General features: G+C 40.9%; 2 protein-coding genes across 10 annotated transcripts in view; one reads left to right on the top strand and one right to left on the bottom strand.

Annotated features, from left to right (window-relative positions):
* Positions 1–7: 7 nt before the first annotated feature.
* On the top strand, positions 8–9,221 carry LOC111246338 (uncharacterized). 2 transcript variants are annotated; one of them, XM_022795796.2, is made up of 6 exons: positions 8–127; positions 6,037–6,212; positions 6,624–6,749; positions 7,385–7,529; positions 8,519–8,671; positions 9,052–9,221. In XM_022795796.2, the coding sequence occupies exons 2-5, from the start codon at positions 6,046–6,048 to the stop codon at positions 8,669–8,671; spliced, it is 591 nt and encodes a 196-aa protein (XP_022651531.1). In that variant the 5' UTR covers positions 8–127; positions 6,037–6,045; the 3' UTR covers positions 9,052–9,221. The 2 variants fall into 2 exon arrangements, with proteins under 2 accessions (XP_022651531.1, XP_022651532.1); XM_022795797.2 differs by having other exon boundaries at positions 9,056–9,221.
* Positions 9,222–9,773: 552 nt separating this feature from the next.
* LOC111246336 (uncharacterized) overlaps positions 9,774–22,105 on the bottom strand; it is a 30,864-nt gene continuing 18,532 nt past the window's right edge. For 3 of the 8 annotated variants that reach the window (XM_022795786.2, XM_022795789.2, XM_086982391.1), the window contains exons 2-7: positions 15,588–15,760; positions 15,127–15,322; positions 14,028–14,253; positions 13,505–13,691; positions 12,753–12,900; positions 9,774–12,434 (exon numbers count right to left, since the gene is read on the bottom strand). In XM_022795786.2, coding sequence (XP_022651521.1) covers positions 11,897–12,434; positions 12,753–12,900; positions 13,505–13,691; positions 14,028–14,253; positions 15,127–15,322; positions 15,588–15,759 — 1,467 coding nt within the window. In that variant the 5' untranslated portion in view covers position 15,760 and the 3' untranslated portion in view covers positions 9,774–11,896. Of the gene's footprint in view, positions 12,435–12,752; positions 12,901–13,504; positions 13,692–14,027; positions 14,254–15,126; positions 15,323–15,587; positions 15,761–15,977; positions 16,119–16,158; positions 16,289–20,989; positions 21,132–21,220; positions 21,377–21,494; positions 22,102–22,105 lie in introns of those variants that run through there. The other 5 variants (XM_022795788.2, XM_022795790.2, XM_022795791.2 and 2 more) reach the window with 5 other exon arrangements.

Raw genomic sequence — 22,105 nt, forward strand, 5'->3', positions numbered from 1 at the left:
CTTGACGGCGAGGGCAGGGCGAGTACGAGCTGGCGGGTCTCTAGCGGATCTAACACGATAGCAGCGGACATCGATACGAGCCACTGTTCAGTCTCAACCATCTCAGGCATCGTCGCGACTCCGCGAGGTAAGTAAAAAGTGACTTTCGGTGAAGGAACAGCTGAGAGCTTCTTTTTCCAGAAATTTTCAATGACCTAATTAATGATTATATAGGGTAACAAGTGCTTTGTGACGTTCCAGCGATTGTTCATATAATTTCAGCTCTACGGATCTTGCCTTGGATAATATAGACATTGTCTAGGCTAGAGGCAGAAGTGAGCTTTGGACTAGGGTAGCACAGAGCACGCGTCCGTCTCCCAGCCATATACTACGGAAATCTCTTACTAAACAAAGAATATCAATGTACCCAATTACTACCGAATACATTTTTACCATTTTCTTTCGAAGTGCAATTGAATTATTGCAATAGTATGCTCAGGGACCGTTGGATTTTACCGAGTAGCGGGGATCTGCACTTGACAGTGGTCGTCGAACAAGGATAGCTCATACTTGTGTGCATTATTATAGTATAATGCACTGCGTACACAGTGATTGTCTTTTCAAGTACCTGCTGTGAATGGACAAGCATTGTGTGTGAGAGCTGAGGCAAGCATCGTTGTGCTTGAATGAAAACGGTGTCTATCGCTTCACGTATTTTGATTCTAGCAGCCTAAATATCATGCAAGGTTATGCTGCTGGCCCAGAAGCACGAAACAAACGTCATACGCTGAAACATAAGAAGCTCTATGCCAGTCTTCATAAGCAGCTAGTAGGAAGTTTTACCGGTATATAAGCACGGTAAGGCTACTTCTCGAGGCTTTTGAACCGTCTACAGCTTTGATGTCCTCCCGCTGTAATATAATATTTATAACAAAAACCGCATAAATCAAATACAATTTTAAAATCAAGCACTAATAAATGTTATAGTACGTCCGAATCACTCGATCTCGTCAAGTGACGAAATCAATGAGTTGAACATTTGTCGACCACGCGGCAGACGGCTATTGTGAAAAGTACAGGTTTTTTGTCCTTCGCAAACGCCCATGCTTCATTGTGATGATAAACTTTTTTTTTATTAACCTGGCAATCTCCGGTCAAAAGCTGAACGGCCCTATTACCAACTTAATGTGAAGAGGGTTTTTTTGTGTTGGTGAATCAGCGCGTCATTTTGATAGCCCCGCCAGTATGGTGGTGCGGCAAAGGGCAACCTACATGAATAACTTTAAGCTAATTGCATAGTCTAAAGTGATTTTTTGCCTTCCTGGCAGAATGCCCTGCCTTCAAGTTGACGGTGGTGCACGCGACATTCTCTATGACGCCTATTGGAACACGCCTATAGATCTATTATCCTCTGGCATTCTTCCTCTCTACTATCAAGGCCGTCGACATGAACGACTGTTTCACGTTTTCACTACGAGAATACTCATAGAATGGGCCGATTATACAATAAATAAGGTAAATAAGGAGTTTAACAAATATTCATCTTACTGTCGACTGGCTTAACGACGTCACCCATAAAACTGGGCGGAACTAAGGCCCATTGAGAGCATTAAGTATGCATAAGGTGCACAAATTATCTACTTAACTCCGACTATTAGCCCGGACTCGATGTCGGGGTAACGTTAATTATCCTTGAGTTGGGACTTGGCCGATGTGATACATTCGAATGTTGTACACATTAAGCGATATTACATTCAATACTCTCGATTCAACACTCGAGTGCTCGATTTGTTTCGACAACTTGCCTGCAATACCCGCGGTCATAGCTTCAAAGAGTGCTATTTTATTGTATGCTAATTATAGCGGCAAATTGGGTGAAATGCCACCAGTAAGGGAAAATGGTGTATCGGCGTGATAGATAACAACGTAGACAATCATAGGTCTTATTATACTTTGACACTGATTCATTATATACCAGTTATGTTTCGCATGAACCTATGTATAGGCGTGCGTAGCCCAAGAAGCTAGAAAATGCAATGGCGTTCTCTTATCGAGCCACGGTCTTTTTGGGAAAAAAAAAGGTAATTCTTAGATTACCCGATAGCGCAACTGCCCAGAAGAGCCTAGAGGATTGAAAAATGTAATTCATAAAAAACACGCTTAGATGATATTAGTTGATGCAATATATACGATATCCATTAGGCCATGCTTATTGTGCATTGGGTCGTTTCAATTGAAGAAAAAGAAACAGTACTAGCATAATTTCTGTGTTTCGAGTCTTACGTTAGATATCGCCGCCGAGCACTCCGTCAGACAAGTGGGTCCCGCCACGAGGCACAATGTGTCTACACCGGGGATCGAACACAACGAGTCCATAAGCGTGCAAATACGTCGTTGATTAAGCTGTCACGGGTACATACTGATAAACCATTTTTCATACTGTTGAAAAGCTTCACAAAAACAGCCAACCGTTCTAAGATAAGCACCACGTAAAAATATGAAATGTATTTAACTGCCGAAATCCGAATCATCCTTTCATTTACTACTAAATGTCATATTAGAACTACAGATTTCAGTGAATTTGATATAAATAGGGCGAGTCGCTTGCAGTAATCGAGTTAATAGCTCAACGATTTTGAAGTTGTCGAAATTCTCTTATTAAGTCGCAACGGCGTTTCGGAGACGTGCGACCGTCTTCCAAGTTCACCGTGGGTGCTAGTAAACCCTCCTATGGGCTAGCTCATTCGTTGTCTGTGGGACCCGTTGGGCTAGAACCCGCGCACCGTTCAAAAGAGCGCCCAGTTAGAAGCAAAACTGCCATGGATAGCCCACTCTGCCGTACATTTTGGTGGCCGGTCAGCATGCCACACGGACGAATGCTGCTTGTCTACAGGCCTATAAACCGAGTATGCTAAGTTGGTGTAACGTTCTTTGCCGAGGGCTGAACAGCCGGAATGAGGACGACCGCATACTGTGTCGATGTTATGTCAGTGACGACCCCGTTAGCCTGATTGCGCTTTGCTTAGATCTACCGGCTGCTACAAAAGGTAATGGACCCGACGCATTAGCAGACTTGCGTGGCGCTCCCAAGCAGACGGAGTTTGGGTTTCCCTTTAAAATTAATATTCTCGCAAGAAGAGACATTGGCGAAGTCAACGCACTCGAACTATTCTCTCTCACGCGGCCGGATTGAAGCTGTCGTAGCAACATCATTGGCTATTGTAGAGTCGTACTTTCCTGTCGTTCAGTTTGTCCGAGCGAAATTAGATCGCGACTGTCGGCAGGCTGCAAGGCATCTGTGTCGTGCTAACGAAGGCCCACATAAATGCCCCTTTCGGGCAAATGGACGATAGTGTGTCGAGTAGTTAATGTACTGAAAAAAAAAACAAATGGACAAACTGCATATACACATGCGCAGTTGAATATACATGATCATAAATCGTTACAAAAAGCTGGGCTTTATGTTTAACGAAGTTTAAACATTACACGATACTGCATCTGATTCCATTCTTATTTCGAAATTTCTATTAAGCATGATTGTCTAATGAACACTTTGTCTTAGCGTGGAACATCGAACGGCAAGAGGATTAGCTGGTAATTATAAATACATTTAAAAGAATGCATCTGAGCTTAACCTCAAGCTGAACGACCTTAACATTAAGTATATTTATGTTGATATTTATAATGTAGCGTAATTGTCTAGGTTGTTTGTTTTATGTATAAACTTGCGCTGGACACCGATATTACGCACGAAGATCAGCTGCCATTCGTCGACTACGATCAAGATGGAGCCTTCTACCCATGCGCAATGCTTAGCTACGTAGATAAACATACTAGAAACCACTCATCTCTAAAAAGAAAATGAGAATTCGCAATCAACAATATGAAAATTACTGTTATCCACAAACGTTCCCTATTTATTACCACGAATCTACTGTTAAAGAAATCCTGTAACGAACAAATTGCTAAGGCCACCAGGCCACTGTAAAACGGCCGTTGTTTGTATTATCAAGTAAACAATCAGAAATGCTTAAGAATAATAATAATAGCCTCTCATGCAGCAGTTGAGCCTGTGCAAGGCCAATGCCTTATTGCAATAATGATGGTACAATGCCTTGAATTAGGTGCCACAGGCTCGAGCGTAGTATAGAGAAATGCAGAACTCTAAGGCCTGCACGAAATCTTCTTAGCCCTAACAAGGGTCCGTTGGCTGGTCGGCTTGTTTGCAGGATAGCCAGTTAGACAGGTCAATATCATTCGATCTGTTACCGAACCCCCTACAAAGTACGGGCAGCAGCGGAGCTAATGACGCAAGCGTGGCAATAACACGCCCTCACCTGCTTTGAACTACCCTTGCAGTGCAATAGAAAATAAGCAAGAAACACTTCCATTGTGCCAGGGAGAGCCCCTTCAGAATCCCTTTCTCAGCTCAGTCTACTCATTAAGCGATTAAAGACATAACTCTATTTATCAACGTGGGCAATATGTCTTGACGTACGCTGGCGGGCCACCGTCGCCGCCGCCGCCGCTGCCTTGCAATGAAATTTTTAGGCCATTACAGACACTGCCTCACAGGACGCACCTTCCGATGACGTCTGCCAAAGGGACCATTCTTTTCAGAATGAGAATACAATAACAAAAGCCTGTGCCTAAGTCTATTTGCACCAGTGAATCATAATACGACTGTGGTCCCCGCGAACGCAAATATCTCACTGCAAATACCGCTAGCCTACTCGTTGTTACAATTCTGGCAAGGCAATATAAACCTAGCGCTACCTAACATATCTATTCCATAAAAGATATGTAACAAGATGCGTATAGGTCACTAGACCTTAAAAAAAGGGGTTGCATCGCGGTCATACAAGTACACTAAGGGGCTCAGCGACTCATCGTTTTATTCCTTTGAGTTACTTCGAGACAAAGATACAAGCCAAACTGAAACGAGCAAAAAGGAATCCATGCCAATTTAGCGTGCCATGTTAGATTCATGTACCGAAGGTGAAATGTTGCATATGGTGGAGTGTATATGACAACCTGATCTTTACAAGCATATTCGGATGGATAATACCTAAACGCGGTATATTCAATCCGCCGGAATGCCGCTAAATTGTTGGCCTTTCTGTTCCATGAAGTCTATCCATGGACAACTTGATAGTACGAGCTGGCATTCGCGAATCGAGATCGAGGGCGTTGTTCGATGCAGATCTATTACTAGCCAGACCATTGTGGGTTGGCTGTTACACGTATTCAGCTGTTGAGTATCTGTCGGTACATGTCGGTAAATAGTCCATGTGTAGCAACCTGTTGATATATATTTGGCAATTGCAAATTGAGAAATATAGGAGAAACAAAAAATGTCACAAAATTAAAATCTGACAAACTGGTTCTTTATGCGGAGATCGTTTTATTTCTTAACCACTAGCAAATATGTACGGCAATATGATCATTCAGAAGAGGTTCGCTTCAGACGAAAACCTATTGTAATTTAAAAAAAAATTGACGTGGAAAATTTCTGTCCGTGAAGTGGCCCGTCTACACGGAGTGCATCTATAATACAAGAGATCGACTGAATCTGTAAATTAATCAATCACCTGTTTTCTATGAACATAAATCCGCTCACAAACAATGATAATAACGGTTGAGTCGAATGAGACCCTTTGGCATTGAGTCTGGCTAGTGGTGGATCAAATTAGCGTTCAACGTAGATGTTTTTAATGCGATAAGTAGGTAAAAATGTACAATATCTTCTTTTCCCAGTGTCATATAGATTTACAACAGAATTTCGCATAGCTCCACCATTGTAGAACCTGTCCCGTGTCAATCATTTTAATCATTCAGCTAACAAATTCACAGGTCCGGTATTTGGTGATGTTATTTCTGACGTGAACATAGCGGATACATTTTTTTTCTTGTCTGATAGATGACCAACGCGACAGACATCCATTCTACGGGTTATCATGCTTCCAACGTACACGTTCCTATATATGTACAATGTATTAGAGAAGCACGGACTTGGAAATATGCGAAAGTATTGACGGCTTGTTTTCTACCTTTCAGGTGCCAAAGATGTCATACAGCAGGCCACGCTTCGTGCCGCGTACCTATCATCGCAATTATTTAATAGGCAGTTCCCTGTATACAGACGCCATCATTGATCTGAACGTGCGCCGCGGAAGACCAATGTATTACTCATCGTCGACGTTACCTACCTCACCCTATACATACTCAGATAGGTATAGATCGTTTATTTAATTACGCTTTACCATTTCTCTCGTGGGACAAATCTTTAGTTACTCTAATGGTTATGTTGTGGATCAATGCTCTATATACTGTACATAGATGCTGTAGTATTTGGTCAAATAAAACACGAGTTTATTTTTACTTGAGAAATATACCGAGCTAAAAATTCAGTCAGGCTGTAGTAAGTCGGGTATTATTTCTTTCCCAATGAATAGTTGAATAAATTTAGTTAGCAACTACTTTCGCCTTATTCTAAGCGTTATTGAATAAGTTCGACGACAAGACTAACTTTGCATATTTGCGACGGAACCAACGAGTACTTTCGAAGTATATAAATTGATGAGGAAATCCAAAATAAGTTACACGTTAAATCGCTAATGTTTTTTTTGCACATTTTTGGACAGATTCAACGCGTCACGACGCGGCATTAGGTTGCACGACGACGACGTCTATCAAAAGACCACATCTCGACTAGCAACTCGAGATAAGCTGAGGCATCATGAAGATATGCATAAGGCCTTTACCGGATGGTACGTAGAGGCAGTACTCACTTGAGGCATGCGTCTAGCAATCAGCATGTAAACCATTGTATACTGGCCACAACAGCTAGCATTGCGAAAGATTCTCTCAGACGCGGAGAATGCTCAGGTCCTCTGACTTAATTGTTTTGAAGTATTTTTATAGCCTGATACTTTTACTCGACGTTACAATACCTTGTTCGTCACGACCGTCCAATTAAACGCTTTGATTTCTAAGACAAGATATCACTTTTAGCTATTTGGCAAGATCTTGCGCCACTGTTCCGGTTTACAAGTCCTTTACCGTATAGGCGAAGGAATTACCTAGACTTTTCGAGTTTCACTTTTGAGCTAAATGTCGAGAAAGGGGTGTTATCTGTTCTTGTAATTATTGCTTTGAATGTACAGAGTGGGAATGGCCGTCACCTTACACTGTAGCTGGAGTTTCTAACATTAAACAAAACTATGATTCCGCCATAAGCATCTTCGGTTCGACGCAAGGAAAGTACCGCCCTACCCGCCGACGTCTGCCAAACGGAATGCTATCTACCTTCTCTTCCATAAGGCCAACCTTCCTCTACCTCTGACTATTACTAAAAGGACCCTATTCTTATGTCATGTTTTCTCCGTTGCTTGATCGCCTTCAGGCACTCACCGAGCTATATGCCCCTCTACTCGATTCAAGGTTATGACCCAGCGAGGGTTCCATTCCAACGACGGATGTACCTTATTGAGCCAATTCAACTCCACTCCCAGCATGCCGCGCACGGGCGCTTCATGGAAAACCGACGGGTTAGTGTTATCATTAGTTAATAGGATCAAACAATGGCTTGGGAGTAGCATGACGCCTATATGTTTCACAGATCGTATGCTCAGGGAATAGATGCATGTTTGTGTTTGGGAAGCTTTTCCAGTTCATTTATCAGTCGAATCATTTACTGCGTCAGTTTGCTTGCAGAAATCACAACAACGTCTACCCGCAGGTCGCAATGTTATTAGTTGTCTGTCACAAATAAATTTTTCGTTGATTGAAGATTTCCGGCTATAACTAACCATAACCAGTCTTACTAAAGGGAGTAACGTACTGATAATACTGCATATGCAGGCATAATAATATACATGAGTATAGTGTCACTGGTTCTAAACGTAGTGAGGGTCATAATGTCAATACTAGATTTGTTTAGTCATGCATCTTGTAACTGTGTATATCTATGAATTGTTTTTTTTTTTTTTTTTTTTATATATCTATAGTCAACGTTAGTTTCTTTATAAAAGACAGTGCGATTTGGGTGCTTAGTGCCAAACAAATACCAAAAAAAAAAGACGTTAATGCTTATTGATAACGAAGTACTACGTTTGCATATAACTTAAAGGTATCGCTGTTCGAGTTAACGCATCGACGCTAATATGAGACACGACGTGGAGCCCAAAGACTTTTCATTATATTACTGTAGAATAAATCGGGGTTTATTTAAATTATGACGGTTAAATACCTATATACATACACGCATGTTTGGAAACACGTTTGCAACGTTTTGATTCAGCAAAATATATCCTGATGCCCGCAGTTAGAAGTGTAAAAATTCTTAGTCGACTGAATTTTTATGTGGAACTGTCATTGTTGACAGGCCGTTATAGTCACCAGCTCGGCGCTTACTAATTCAAAAGTAAAAATCTTGATCTTGTACACGCCATACAATGTTAACCATCTGCCCTGATACTCGACTCGTTGTCACCGACCAACGGCGCAATCGGGATGTACGCGTACGTGGAATGGACAGCTCCGTTTTATGCACGAGCTCTGGGAGCAGGAGCGTGACGAGGAGAGGCGATCGCGAATTCGTTCGTTCTACAACAAGAGCGGAGCGCCTCCTCAAATCCCGCACCATCGACTTTTCTCTCGACCTCCTGCGGTCTACCAGTTATTCTATTAGGTGAGGAGCCAGACAAACCTGTATTTTTGACAGGGTACAGATATATTTATTGACATATTGATTGGAGCATTGGCGCTTAGTTAAAAGGTTACAACGAAAGAATCGTCTGCTCCACAATCAGCACCAGATACGCCGGGACCTGCCGGACACAGGCCAAAGTGCCCTGGTTACGAAAAACTGGATTGCTCGAATTAAAACCAGCTGTATACACAGATCTGCCGATGTGCGCAGCAGGAGCTACATCTAAGCGATCACCGAAGATTTGCATTTGGTGCTTGTAGAGAGCACTCGTATGTTTGATATACATGCTGCGATTCATAGACAATTCGACTGAAAGCAATCGATGAGTCAATGGTATACGATGGACAATCTGGTTTCAGGTAGACGGGATTCAGGCGCAGTTTGAACAGTGGCATCTACAGTACCATGTCCAGTACCTACCATAGCATAGATAGGAAATCCGCACGAGGACGAAATTTGACGATGTAGCTCTACGATGAATAAACAGCCTACCAAGCACTTTCTTATATTTGGCCTATCTCATATTTTACCATGCGAGTGTTTAATCGGCTTATTAAAAAACAGTTCAATAACGTTATGATTCAGCAGGAAGCATTTAGGCTCAATAAAGTGTTGAACATGTCTTATGCTTTAAACTTTACAGCGGTGCTAGCAGTCGCCATTCTCTTTTCAATGTCATTTACGTTCACACGGTACACCAGAAGGTGTCGAGAAAGGTAAGGACTGCACAAGTGACGCCCCTTGATACTATCAGACATATTAATGAATAGACCAATGAGAAGTATATAGATAACTTACCTATTCTAAGCAGATTATTACTGTTACGGCATGGGAACTGCCCCGTTTTTCCGAAACATCAATCTGTTCAATAGGGATATATCCTGCACCGTAAAGCGCGGGCACTGCATATTCCTATTTCTTACCTGGGCTTCATATTTTATTTTCAAAGTGCCCTTCAAAGGTTTGGCGTACTATAAAAATTAGTACGCAGAAAAGAAAGCTGATTTATGCTTTCTCCCTATGTGACGCATTGAAAAAGAGGAAAACGTTATCTTTGAAATGTAATAAGTGAAACCATCAATTATATGCGGTTCCTATCCATTTATTTATTCCACTAGTTCTTAATAGATAGAAAAAATCCCAACTATTTAACATGATAAATATCTTAGATTCTTGTGTACATGATAACTGAACACGAACGGGGAAACTCGTGAGAGCTTTTCGCGTGACAGTCGATATCTCCGCGATGACACGTCTATACACATCTATTCGATATCTAGAAAAATCTTTTGACTACTTTATAAGATGACAATTTAGTCGCTCACATTGTCCAGAATCATACCGGGAATGGGTTCGTCTCTCTTGTCTAGCAGAGATGTCAATATTTAACGCCAAAGTGGAATTATTCAATGAATAATATGCCTGTTAGGGTGCGGCTAAGAGTCCCTAACTTGATATGCTCTGCAATGTACGATAGCAGGACTAGCGGAAGTGGGTCACAAGAAGACGAGAACGCCCAAAATAGGCAAACATTCTTCTTTCTTATAGGGGCTGCGATGTCTACGTACGTTCTCGATAACATCATGGCCGAACTTCTGACCGCAGTGGCAGAAATGTCCTGTACCAAAAAAAAACAGCCACCGAAGTCATTGTAACTTAGAAGTTGCAGATGTAATTATTTGTTAGCGGGCGCATGATATTCAAATGAATCCAATTCTAATGTAATTTATAACGCGCCTTAGCTTAACTTGCGTCGGTAATATAGTACATGTAGATGGTGATTAGAAATGGCTTGTTTGCATGCATGACAAATGATTCGATACGGGACATCTGGTCATGCAGACACCTGTTGAAATCTGAGGATCTTTTTTTGCCAGCTACGTATGAACGCGCGTCATACAGTGTATTTTCTTACGTCTATAATAAAGCCTGGAGATATTTCGTCGATCCATCACAAATAATATTAGGCGAATGTACTAGAAAAAAAACGGTGTATGAGATCTCTCATTAGTTGCTCGCTCGTTATCATACGAAGTCCTCCTCATATCTGTACATATTATAAACCATGTGCAAACAAAAGACAGTCGTAATCTATTTCATCAATGATCCTATAGACGATACCTGACCGTTGCCTGGTCTATACGGCTTGGCAATTCATAGTTTCGTCTTCTTCTATAGTCAACAAAAAACAGAAATGGCTTCTGACTGCAGTGATTAAGGCACTTTCCGCCGGCCTGAAGCGACGAGTACGAGACAGTGCCGTATACAGATTTGTATTCCCTTTCAGACATCAATCGTACTGCCAACTGTATCTACGGAATATATGCTTCGTATATATTATTAAATATAAAAATAATTCTGTGACCATTACGTTGTTCCCATGCACAGTCGGGATTACATGACCACCTTTGTCTTTCTTGTTTAGTACTTCGTTTTACTGCTACGTCGTGGCTATGTTTACTTTGGTTAGTCACACTCTTTTGCTTGTCGAGTGTACATGTGTATACAGTGGCCATTCAACCGTCACTTTGTCTCTATTTGTAAACTGATTGCGCCGTTTATTCTCGTACAAGCGTTTGTGCAAAAATTACGCTTTTATATTGTGTGTACGTGAATGATAAGAGTGCATATATATGTATATATTAAATTTAAAACACGATAATTATAGTTCGATAGAGCGGCACGGTGATTGAATTCTTTTATGGGATATCCGTCATCTATTATTTATGTTGCGACCCTTGGGACTCAGCCTAATGCCCCTGGACAGTGTCGTAGATTTCCGAAAAGGTCTGGCTTTATTAAAGTGTTCAGTTTTGTAAGGGTTCGCCAAACAGGTAACGAAACAGTTTGAGCTCGATTTTATTTCCCCCTGAAGAACACTGTGTTCCTGGTGGGATATTTCTCCGCAAATGTCTATCTAGCGCCATTGAATTTACATACCGCCAATTAGCGTTAGTTCGAAAAAGAATCGCTTCGTCGTATCTTACACGAATTGATTATAATACATTCTGCCAGCAAAACAAGAAGCGTCGTCTTCAACTTCGTCAACTTGATAACTTAGTATTTGTCTTAGGAATCTGGCTGACTTTGGCAAGTTAAGCTACCGTTTATGTTCAATAGATGTCCTGTATGTATGTAATCCGTCAAGAGGAAACTACGAGAGCCAAAAAACCGTACTCGGGGCACTATTGTTATTATCTAAAACTAGTAGTTATCAATTGTGGTCCGCATGTAGAGAACGTTCTCGCCGCCTGCATACGTCATCGGTTGAGGTTTGCCAAGCTTTCGGTACAGGAAGCCCCGGTTCCTCAGTGACAGGAGGAGCAATATGCTGAGCACTACGGTCACTGCAGACATCACGACAACGACGAGATGGAGCAGAGAGAAACCTCGGTGGGTAGCAATCGTTTTTGCCGATAACCGATGTTCTCGCAACCGGGGATCGTTAGCCAGCGGATCGAAATTGTCGCAAGGCACCTCACTGGCCTGCAGCTCGCCAATTATGTGGCCTGCAAACGCCGGGGGACTACTGCATCGAATCCGATTGTTCACTTCTTGTTTTCTAACAACCTCAATTATCCAAGTGAAGTTACAATTACAATGGAACTGATTTTTTCCCAAGTCGAGATCGTCAATATCATCCCAGTTGAGGAGGTCCTTGCTAAGCGTTGTAATTTGCGTGTCGTAAATAACGAGATTCCTTATTTTCGGATACTTTACCGGATTGTTTTGCATCTTTAGACTATAACCAGAAGGAAACAAAAAGCGGAGAAGCCAGATTAGCTCTTGTGCGAAAAAAAAAAAAAGTAGACGAAGTACAATTGACACCAATATCAAACTGAACCAGTTATTGCCCTATAAGATTCTTGCTTATTAAACAAACATACAAACGTCTACAGCTGCAAACATGGCTCTATAATATATATAACGTACAAGGGCATGTGGCAAAGAGGCAAGCGATAAGGCAAATGATCAAGCAAAAGTTCTATTATTCATAGTAGTTTCCTGAATCCTGATACAACTTTGCGTCATGATTTTTTAATTAAGTTAATATACCTACATAAATGCCTTGGGATCGATGTAGAGGAGGTTTTTACAGTTTTGGATCTTTAGGTTGCGAAGCATTGGCAAGTCGCTGAACGAGTAAACCTCGATTCGGTGTAGGCTGGACATATCATGCAAGATTAGCTGCTGGAGATTTGGAAGATCTGAAATCCAGTTTAATATAGATTGCTTTTATTACTTTATATGGAAAGTTTGCTTGTAACCGAAATGGAGGCATTAACGATCGGCTACATGTAGATAGTTATTGCATACAAGCACACCATTTATTTCTTTATTATTCATAACCACCTGTTTCTAAAACCATATCTACTCTGCTATTAACCTGCTATCTACAAATTTTACCGTCAAGTTCTCAAGTTCAAGACAACTTGTCCCTTGTAAAGCAGATGCGAGAAAACCTAAAAGGTAGGATTCATTATTTAAGCCGTAGCTAGTACATATTCTTTAAGGTAAAAGTCCCTTTTATCAGTAGTTAGCGTACATCAAACCATGAGGTGCATTAACCCGCTACATGCTTTCTTGGGATGGACTTTAAACGTATGATATGTACGATGTCTTGTCTACGCAGTAGGGTAAATGAAAGTAAAAGAACAACTTCGTGCAAACCTCACGAAAATATAATCAAAGATAGTAGAAAAATATATTCGTATTTAAATAACATTGGAACAATACAATGATAATAATAAAGATATCAGATTGTGGCTTTAATCATCTCTTTCTCCAGAACATATATAAATCTTTACTCACAGGGGAATGACGCCGGCCCAAGATAGTGTATGGGGTTTCCGCTGAGTGTTAGGACCTCAAGCCTGAGCAGTTTGGACAAAGCCCGATACGGTACTGTTTCGAAAAAATTATTTCCCAGATGGAGGACCTGAATGTCCTTTGTATACTGGAACAGGTTGTCGTCGAGCCTGTCTATGTAAAGTTTGTTCTACAAATAAGTGAGGAAAAGACAAAACAACGGAACTTAAAATAGGGCAAATAATATTCAGAGCAAATGCGTATTTATAAAAAAAAAAGCTATGGGATTTTAAAAATCAAACAGCCTTATGAGCAGGCCGTTGTCGAGTGGTATACTTCAATTGTTGATTGCATCAATTACTGCATTGCCATTACAGTGTAGCACATATATGTTTGATTTCTAAAAAGAGCTAGGTCCATTCTGCGATAATTTTCGTGTGACAAAATCAGAAACTGTTCGCGGAAGCTTTGAGCGATAATTCGTCATCCATTTTCAAAACTTTGGCGCGAAATGAATGGCACCTACCATATGCAGATGCGTCAACTTAGTATTGTTCCTGAAAACAGAACTGTGGAGACTGTCAAGGTGGTTCTGGTCGAGGATCAGGTACCTGAGATTTGACAGCTTGGCAAAATACTCCGGATGAAAATGCTTGAATCGGTTTACGGACAAATCGAGTTCCTCAAGACGTGGAAGATAAGCGAAACTGTCATCTTCCAACGTAACCAGGTTGTTATAAGCCAGCGTAATACTAAAATGGCAAAAAACATAACGAAGGAAGCCTAATTGCAATGCCTACGATAATTATATCTACTTGTACGAAGTGTGCTGTCTATTTTTGGCCCTTGTCGTTTACTGCTTGATGCTTTCATTATTCAGTCATCCCTAGCATTTACTGTTTTACGTTTTCATCAATATAAAACGTGTTAATAATATCCTGCAGTGAAACAATTAACTTCACAGCCGAGTCTACTCATCGCAAAAATTCGAACGAAGTGATTTTACATTGTTAAATAGATGCTACACACTTAGAGCATCGGTACTTTAACCGACGCTACATAAATAGCTTTGATATGTGCCTATTGGGCTGGGTCACGGTAAGCGCATTAGTTAGAATCTGTGCCCCTATTCGGTATTATTTATATGTTTACCATCTTCAAGAACGTTACAGGTTTTCTAAACTTGCCTGGCATAAAAGCTTTGTCAACATGCTGAAAACTAAGGTTTGCCCTAGTATGTTAAACTTTGTTAAATTAAATATTATTATATTAAATATTATTCGACTAAAGTTACAATCATACCACAAAAAATAAGTTAGTTCGTTTTATTTCCAGAGATATTCATGAGTCGTCGAAAACTTAAAATAAGAACATCTGAGGTTTGTTGACTTCAGGGTAGGCAAATTGTTTTTTGTGACATTATGACGTTGTAAATAGTTCCAAATTAAAAGTTTAAGTTTAGCCTAACCAGACCCATTGTTCTAACGTGGTTTTAAAATGACGATGAAAAAACTAAAGAAGTTAACATAAATGAAAAATGAACACGTGCTTCTGTGATGCCGATTAAGAAGGAAAACAGCCTACAATACAAGCTGAAGCAAAATTCAACCTGTGTTTTTTCTAACCTAGTAAGGTTTTTGAAGGCGCGGAAGGCGAAAGGGGCGATATAACTGATGTGGTTGTAGGCAAGGTTGATCTGGGTGATATCGACACCCTCAACGAAGCTCTCCTCGTGAATGGTAGTGAGTTGCTGGGTCGATAGGTCAAGGACGTTATAGTCACGTGGAGCTTGAAGCAGCAGTACGTCGCTGAGTTTGAGGTCTGTAAAAAAACATACAGCACGCCATAATTTCTTAAAAGTGGTGATCCAAAAAGCTTTTTGTCTGGGTCTAAAAAAAAATAGGCTTTGAGCCCTAGATCTTCACAGAATTGTATTTGACAAGCAACTTGGTCTTCGGCCTGTACAAACGAGTCCAACATTTCGTAATCGTTCTGATTTGTTTAATATATGACAGTTTAGTGTATAGTAGTAGACACTTTCATATTCAGCTAAGACACTTTAGTTTCTACGCAACGATAAACTTACCGGAGTTACATGTGATCTGTTTATTGAGACAAGTACACTTCATGCAGATGTCTAGTCGATCATTCACCGATGGGTTGCCGGTAGTTTTTCTGTCGCTGCTAAGCAGCTCTGCTGACCCAGCGCAGCTTATCAGCAATAAGCATGATAATATACATATTCCTTGGGGCGACATTCTGTCGATAACACATACAAAAAACAGAAGATATTTTAATACGAACCGTACGAAAAATTTTACTTCCACTGTTACTATCGCTCGTGATCAGAACCTGTTAATCATCGCTATGAAAATTAAGGGCCATCTTAAAAGCGTTGGCTTCTCGACACCGATGCCAGTCACTGTCTTTTCGTCCAAATCCTCAACTATTTTAGATGCATAATGTTGTTACATACTCTACCAACATCGTTTCCACCAACACCGTTCTATCTAAACTGGCTTTTCTGTTTAAGGCACATTTTAAGGTTAATTAAGGCACATCTAATAGCTGAGATGTGAAAACTTGACTTTGCTCATAACGACTCTTATATATATGGCAGCGCGGTCAATTATTTGAGTGTACCGCTGGGAAACAACCTGGTCATAGGATTGTTCGGGACCCTAAACAATCCTCGTAATCCTTTAGAAACCTTCGGCTATCGTAGGCAGCTCAGCTCTTGCACAGTTGATTCAAGAGCGACATTGTAAAGTGCTCGTCAGCTCGACATTGATCGTGACGAATACCACGTGAGCTTACGCTTTCCTTTGTTGCCTCTTTTCCATCAACGGAGAACTACTACCAACTAGGCGTAAGAGTCAGCTATATCGTTTTAAATTAGAATGTTTACGAAAGTACGTGCGCTATAGCATCGTAAACACTTCCTCTGTTTTGCTATATTGGCTTATATCGCAAGTCGCCGAAGTAATAAACGGTACAGGGGATTAGCACGTTACTAAGCAATGCTGACTGCATGGGTTTAATACCCAGCACTTGCCAGTTTTTAGGTTGGTGAGCGTAATTTCTAGTCCCGCTAGAAAGTGACAGCTGGCTTTGGACTTATATTGACTCGCATTCAATTTTTCCATGGCAATGTCTACTTCTGCGTGTAAGCGGTATTTACTGTGTGGAATTAATTTACCATGATTCGAGAAAACGTAAACATAGCGGTGTAAAGCGGTAAAGTAGCGGTGAAAAAAAGAATGATAATAATTGACAATTCCGTGAACGCTAACGAGCTCAGGAGGCGAACACACTACATACACTACTGATCAGATATTCGGTTATTAAGGATCAACCTATGGTATATTTCAGGTTACAAAATGGCGGCTGCCAAAACGGAAGGAATATAGCTTCGCGGCGGATTGGTACTTCTAGCGATAATAGGTTTTCGTGAGCACTAGCCGTTACATTGGATTTTGTATTATTTCAAATTGGCCCAACTGGGTTTTTAGCGGTATAACGAATACATTCGCTTGCATCTAATTAACCGATGCAAGATTTCCACCCACAGTGTATACGCCAGATTATATCTCGCACACATGTGTCGCACACTAGCGATCCACAGAAACTGGTTGCCAAAGCTTTCCATGAAGAACACGAAGGTGGCGATGAAAAGAACTACGCCCAGCACTGAAATACGTATTAGGAACGCAGTTGCCAGGAAATGGAAGTGACCAAGTGAACGGATTCCGCCGACTGTTACTTTGATTTTCTTCATATCCACATCTCAGTATCTCTGAGTTAAGGGTACGGTCATATCTTTTATGATGCAAGGAACAGCTTCAACGTATTACTTGGTGATGCGCGCAAAGTCTTTGGCCAATGCTTTGCTCCAATTAGGTCTTGCGAGTCAATCAGCTGTTGACAAAATGTGAAACAATATTTATTAAAAAACAAAAATAAACAAGTCTTGCTAATTATCTAGCTAAATATCAACAATAACAATAATGATAGCCTGCGCTGAACGCTATCGTTAGACGATACCGAAATACTCTTCACAAATATCTTCGCTTCCCAACCGAAGTAGATTATCTTTTCTGCAATCCCCATCGCGGGCACATTCTGCACCCGATGTACATTCTCTAGTTACACTTTTTTTGGCCTGTTAAAGAAAGTATAAAGACGGTGGTATTGTTGACAAGGGCTCATATGTGCACAGGTGTTAAAGCGTTTAGATTTAAGGACTCACGACCTTCGCCTTATTCTAAAACAAGCTCAACTACCGGGCATGCGTGGATCATCTGGCCGCAATGGCGTCATCGTCTTTTCATGTAATCATTAGTAGTTTAGCTTGAAAACACCACAACTGAATGTATATTGAGCCCACTACAACTTCGTGCTGATATGAAACTTACTCTGAGCGAACCCGACGAATGGAATGTTTACACAAATCCGAAAACGCATATAATTTTAGGATAGAATATTTAGACTATAACGGCAACTTTGGTTTAGATCCGTTAATCTCCTTTGACGAACCGAAACCCGACATTTATATATATTATATTCATTCACGCTGGCGTCACACGCAAACGGTCGAACGAACTTTATGAATTGACATCACTACTAGGACAAAGTAGCAAAACGAAAAAAGTAGGACAAAGCAGCAAAAGCAAGCTACACCCATCTCCACCGCAGGATATAATTATTGATGCTAATGAATTTTTAAAGAGACGGTCAAATTAATAATCATATATAAATATATTATAGATATTAAATACTAAATAGCCCCGTGCCGGAAACCTTCCGGTGTCGATAGTCTGCTGTAAGCGGTTGTGTTTCACGTTCTATTATCAGTAGCGGTGATACCGAAGAGCGATAACAGTAGCAACATCTATTTGTTAAGCCACATATATAGATCTCGTGCGGTTAACAATATGTTTTTTTTAGGTGCGAAAGCCCGAATTAGATCAGTCCTGCCTAAAAGAGCAGGTCCTTTTCATCGTTGAAGACAAGATGACTATTTAATGCTTCTGTTAAAGGTCTCTGAGTGCCACTCAGTCTGGCGAATGTCTGTATCAGTAGAGGCCGCTAGTGCAGACAATCAGGACGCTATTAAACGTACGTTGGAGCCATCGCCACTTCTAGCAGCGGCCACCTTATAAGCAAGCGAAATGGCACGCCAAAATCACTATTAACATTAAATGTTCACTAGCGTTTTTGCTTTACATGGGTATTATGCTTGCCATACAAACAACGGAAGTCAGTATTTTGCTTACTAAACATTTAATTCTACAGAATGATGATGCTTTTTTGCAGAATGATGATAAATTTTCAATAATGAATGAACTTGTATTCAAGAACTCGTTTACGTTTAGTACATACGTATAAGTAGGAATGGAAACGAATCATAATCATGTAGTGCTAAAAATCGTATTATTAATTAAACTTTTTAAATATTTGCAAAAAAATTGGATGCGTAATATTTGAAACGCATGTATACACAATGTTAGACACTTTCAATTAATTAATAAAGAACACACGTTGATATTTTTTAGCTATTTCCGCACTTCGAGGATATTTATGCATATAAACAATAACAAAGCCAAAGACTGCAACGTCATAACAGCATTCGATAACGCTTTGCATTGCATCTGACCAGTCAGCACTTCAACACGATATACACTTGTCCTAACGAGCATAGATATCTCTTGTTTGGATGAATAGCAGGTCTAAACTTTTTCGAAGTGTGATAGAAAAAAACTTTTTTTCTGGAGCCTCCGCCTCCCCGATTACGGGAGGCCTGCTACCAGAAAGAAAGTAATTTTGTAGTTTACAACGGACTTCATATCTGAATGGATTTTAAGGACTGTCGTTTACCTCAAATTCGCGGACCTTGACGTATCGCTGTTTCACTTTCGAAAGTAAAAAGTATATAATATACCCATTTGGGAATCTAGATACAATATATATATATATATATATATATATAATAGTGTTATAGAAGGCCATTATGTGAATCCAAATCTGCTCCAAACTTTCACAAGGTTTTTGAAGCCGTTTTACTTGTAGAAACATTTACCTATAGAGCGTTCGCAGCTGCAGAGCCTCGGGCGTTTCTTAAATGTTCCTACAAACGCTTCTGAATTTTCTGATCGTTCGATGTCGATCCGAACAGTTCTGCGAAGCATTTTCTTAACCGGCTTGTCACGAAGAGGCCAGCAGTAACTAAACCCGGCCCCGTCCAGAGTACATGCATTCGTGCATCATGCTGCTGGCCTTTGTGTGCCATGCACGATGTCATTTTAATTAGTAACACAAGGTGTTTTGTACAGCTGTTTCTTCACTAGCAATATAGTTCGTAATGAGCGCTAAAAGTAGATGGATGCAAGCCGTATCGGACAGAAACATAGCAAGACTATGGCCATTACTATATGAGCTCACTAATTATCATTGAGTTGTGTTGTTCACGATTGATGCTCGTCTGTGGTAGTGACTGTGCGTGCCCTTTTGCTCGTCGGCAAGGTATGCTAAATAATACGTACAAAATCCGCATTCAATATAGCATTACAATGCAATCCCGGCTTGCGGTAGCTACACGAAAGTTCGCTGTACGCTTGAAACGAGAGACAAAAAGGCAGGACAATACTCATGTGACCTGGCTAAAAAACCGAGTCCGTCAGCTGCCTGTCGAACAAGTTACTCAAGTCATGCTGTCTGGGTTACGGTAGCGCCGTGACGTAACTATAATGATAGGTGAATTATATGCTATTTGTTTAGATTGGGTTTATAGCGTCAATGAAAGCAGTTACTGTTATAGCATTCGTAAAAGTATTAACAGCTTTGTTGAGAAGATGACATGATTGTGACAGATGGAAACTAAGATGGGTATTTTAGCTAGTGTTGTTTTTCTTGGTTTCATCATAAATGTACGATTGGTGCAATAGATGAACTGCTGCCAGGTCATCGGTGCACAAAACCTACTAGTGTTTAATATACGAGTTCGTATGTTATACATCGGTTGTTTCGAATTTAACAGCATCGGATATACAATGTGACTCTACCCGTCATATTTGGCCGTCGTCGTACTAATTATACGGCGCTCAGCAAAGTACTTCTGATGCCACTTGGTCTTGAAGAATTATGCTTTGAATAGGAGCGCTTTACGTATACCGCACCGTTACGATTACTGCTGCTACTACTACAAGCAATATTGTGACCGGAACTGGAATAAATTGCCTATGTATTGTGGCGTGCTTCGATGCATATACAAAGACCCACGTGCAACCCTAGAGCTAGTCACACTCTTTTCCCATCGTCGAAATGCGGACCCAGAAAAGGCAAGACGCGTAGCACGAAGTAGGTTCTACTTTGTTGTGTCCGCATTCAGCTATTGCAAACGTCTAAGTCAGCTCTGGTCACGCTGGTACGCATGGACCCAAAATTGACCGCTCTCTTCCGATATCTGTTTTTTTCTTCGTCACAACTTACCTCTGCCGTGCTCCTTAGGCTTTTGCTGCGACAGGCTACGTCGGAAAGCAAGCAAGCGTGAGTGAGTCAACTAACTTATTGGAATCTATAACCACTGCAATGGCAGCAACGATCACGCTAACTGCTCAAGTAACAACACCGAAATATTTAGAGCAGTAAACAAGAAGTAGACCGCTGTAAAAACCACTTATAACTTAGTAGGATTTCTCAATGAACCGACGTTCAGCTTACCTAGATCTCTACTTGTCTTGTCGCCACTCGTGATAACGGATCGTAACAAGCTGCTTGACAGGGGGACGTTGGCATAATCCACCGGGAAAGGTGCCTTTCGACCTACACGGCGATTTTATTTTGTCTTGCCGTTTAATCTTAGTCGCTTGAGACTTTCTGCAATGCGCAAGCGATATCTTATTTACTACGGCGATGGTATCTGTGTGGTATAGTTTCGCTGAGTGGGATCATTATCAAGAAAGCAGAGGGGTGCGTGATGATTGTTCGTACTTACATCAACGGACATCGACGGTGGAAACCGCTGCGCGCTGTACGCAAGCAGATAAATGGCTGGGTGGAAATTTTCTTCGTTCGATATCGTTCTCAGATGTCTAATATTTTCTGCGAACGGGTAACTTTGAATCGGCTTTCCAATGGCGACAAACGATTGGGAGCCGGTGTTTATAACTGATTGCCGCTATCGGCTTTTCGGCGCGATGAAACCATCATTGATACACGATCCCTGTGTCCACACTAATCTAAAAACTTTTGAAGCGAAGAACCTGTTGCAGGCCTCTGCTTCTTTCCACATACAGGGACAGCAGCAGGTAATAAGGAAAGATGCGAGCTTGGATGGCCGAATTCACCAACAAGAAACAGGGACGAGACTAATATTAAGCTTTACCCATTTAGTGTAGAACTGTTCCGGGGCATCAATACAGCACAACATGGCACGTATTTCAACAGGAGCGTAGTTGTCTGTATGGCGTTATGTTATACGCCTTTCACGTATTAGGTTAGCACAAAGGTCGGCCTTTACCCGCAGGGGTATCGTTCTGCGACCCCCTTACGTCAACTGGTAATTATTTACCAGTATTACCATATATCACTATATAATTGAAATCC

This window comes from Varroa destructor, unplaced genomic scaffold, assembly GCF_002443255.2.
Source record: "Varroa destructor unplaced genomic scaffold, Vdes_3.0 BEIS01000003.1, whole genome shotgun sequence".
Taxonomy (NCBI): Eukaryota; Metazoa; Arthropoda; class Arachnida; order Mesostigmata; family Varroidae; genus Varroa; species Varroa destructor.

Coding starts and splice junctions, on each gene's coding strand:
- LOC111246338 (XM_022795796.2), top strand. CDS start 6,046: ATGTCATACAGCAGGCCACGCTTCGTGCCGCGTACCTATCATCGCAAT. Junction 6,213..6,623: donor CCCTATACATACTCAGATAG/GTATAGATCGTT, acceptor ATTTTTGGACAG/ATTCAACGCGTCACGACGCG. Junction 6,750..7,384: donor CATAAGGCCTTTACCGGATG/GTACGTAGAGGC, acceptor GATCGCCTTCAG/GCACTCACCGAGCTATATGC.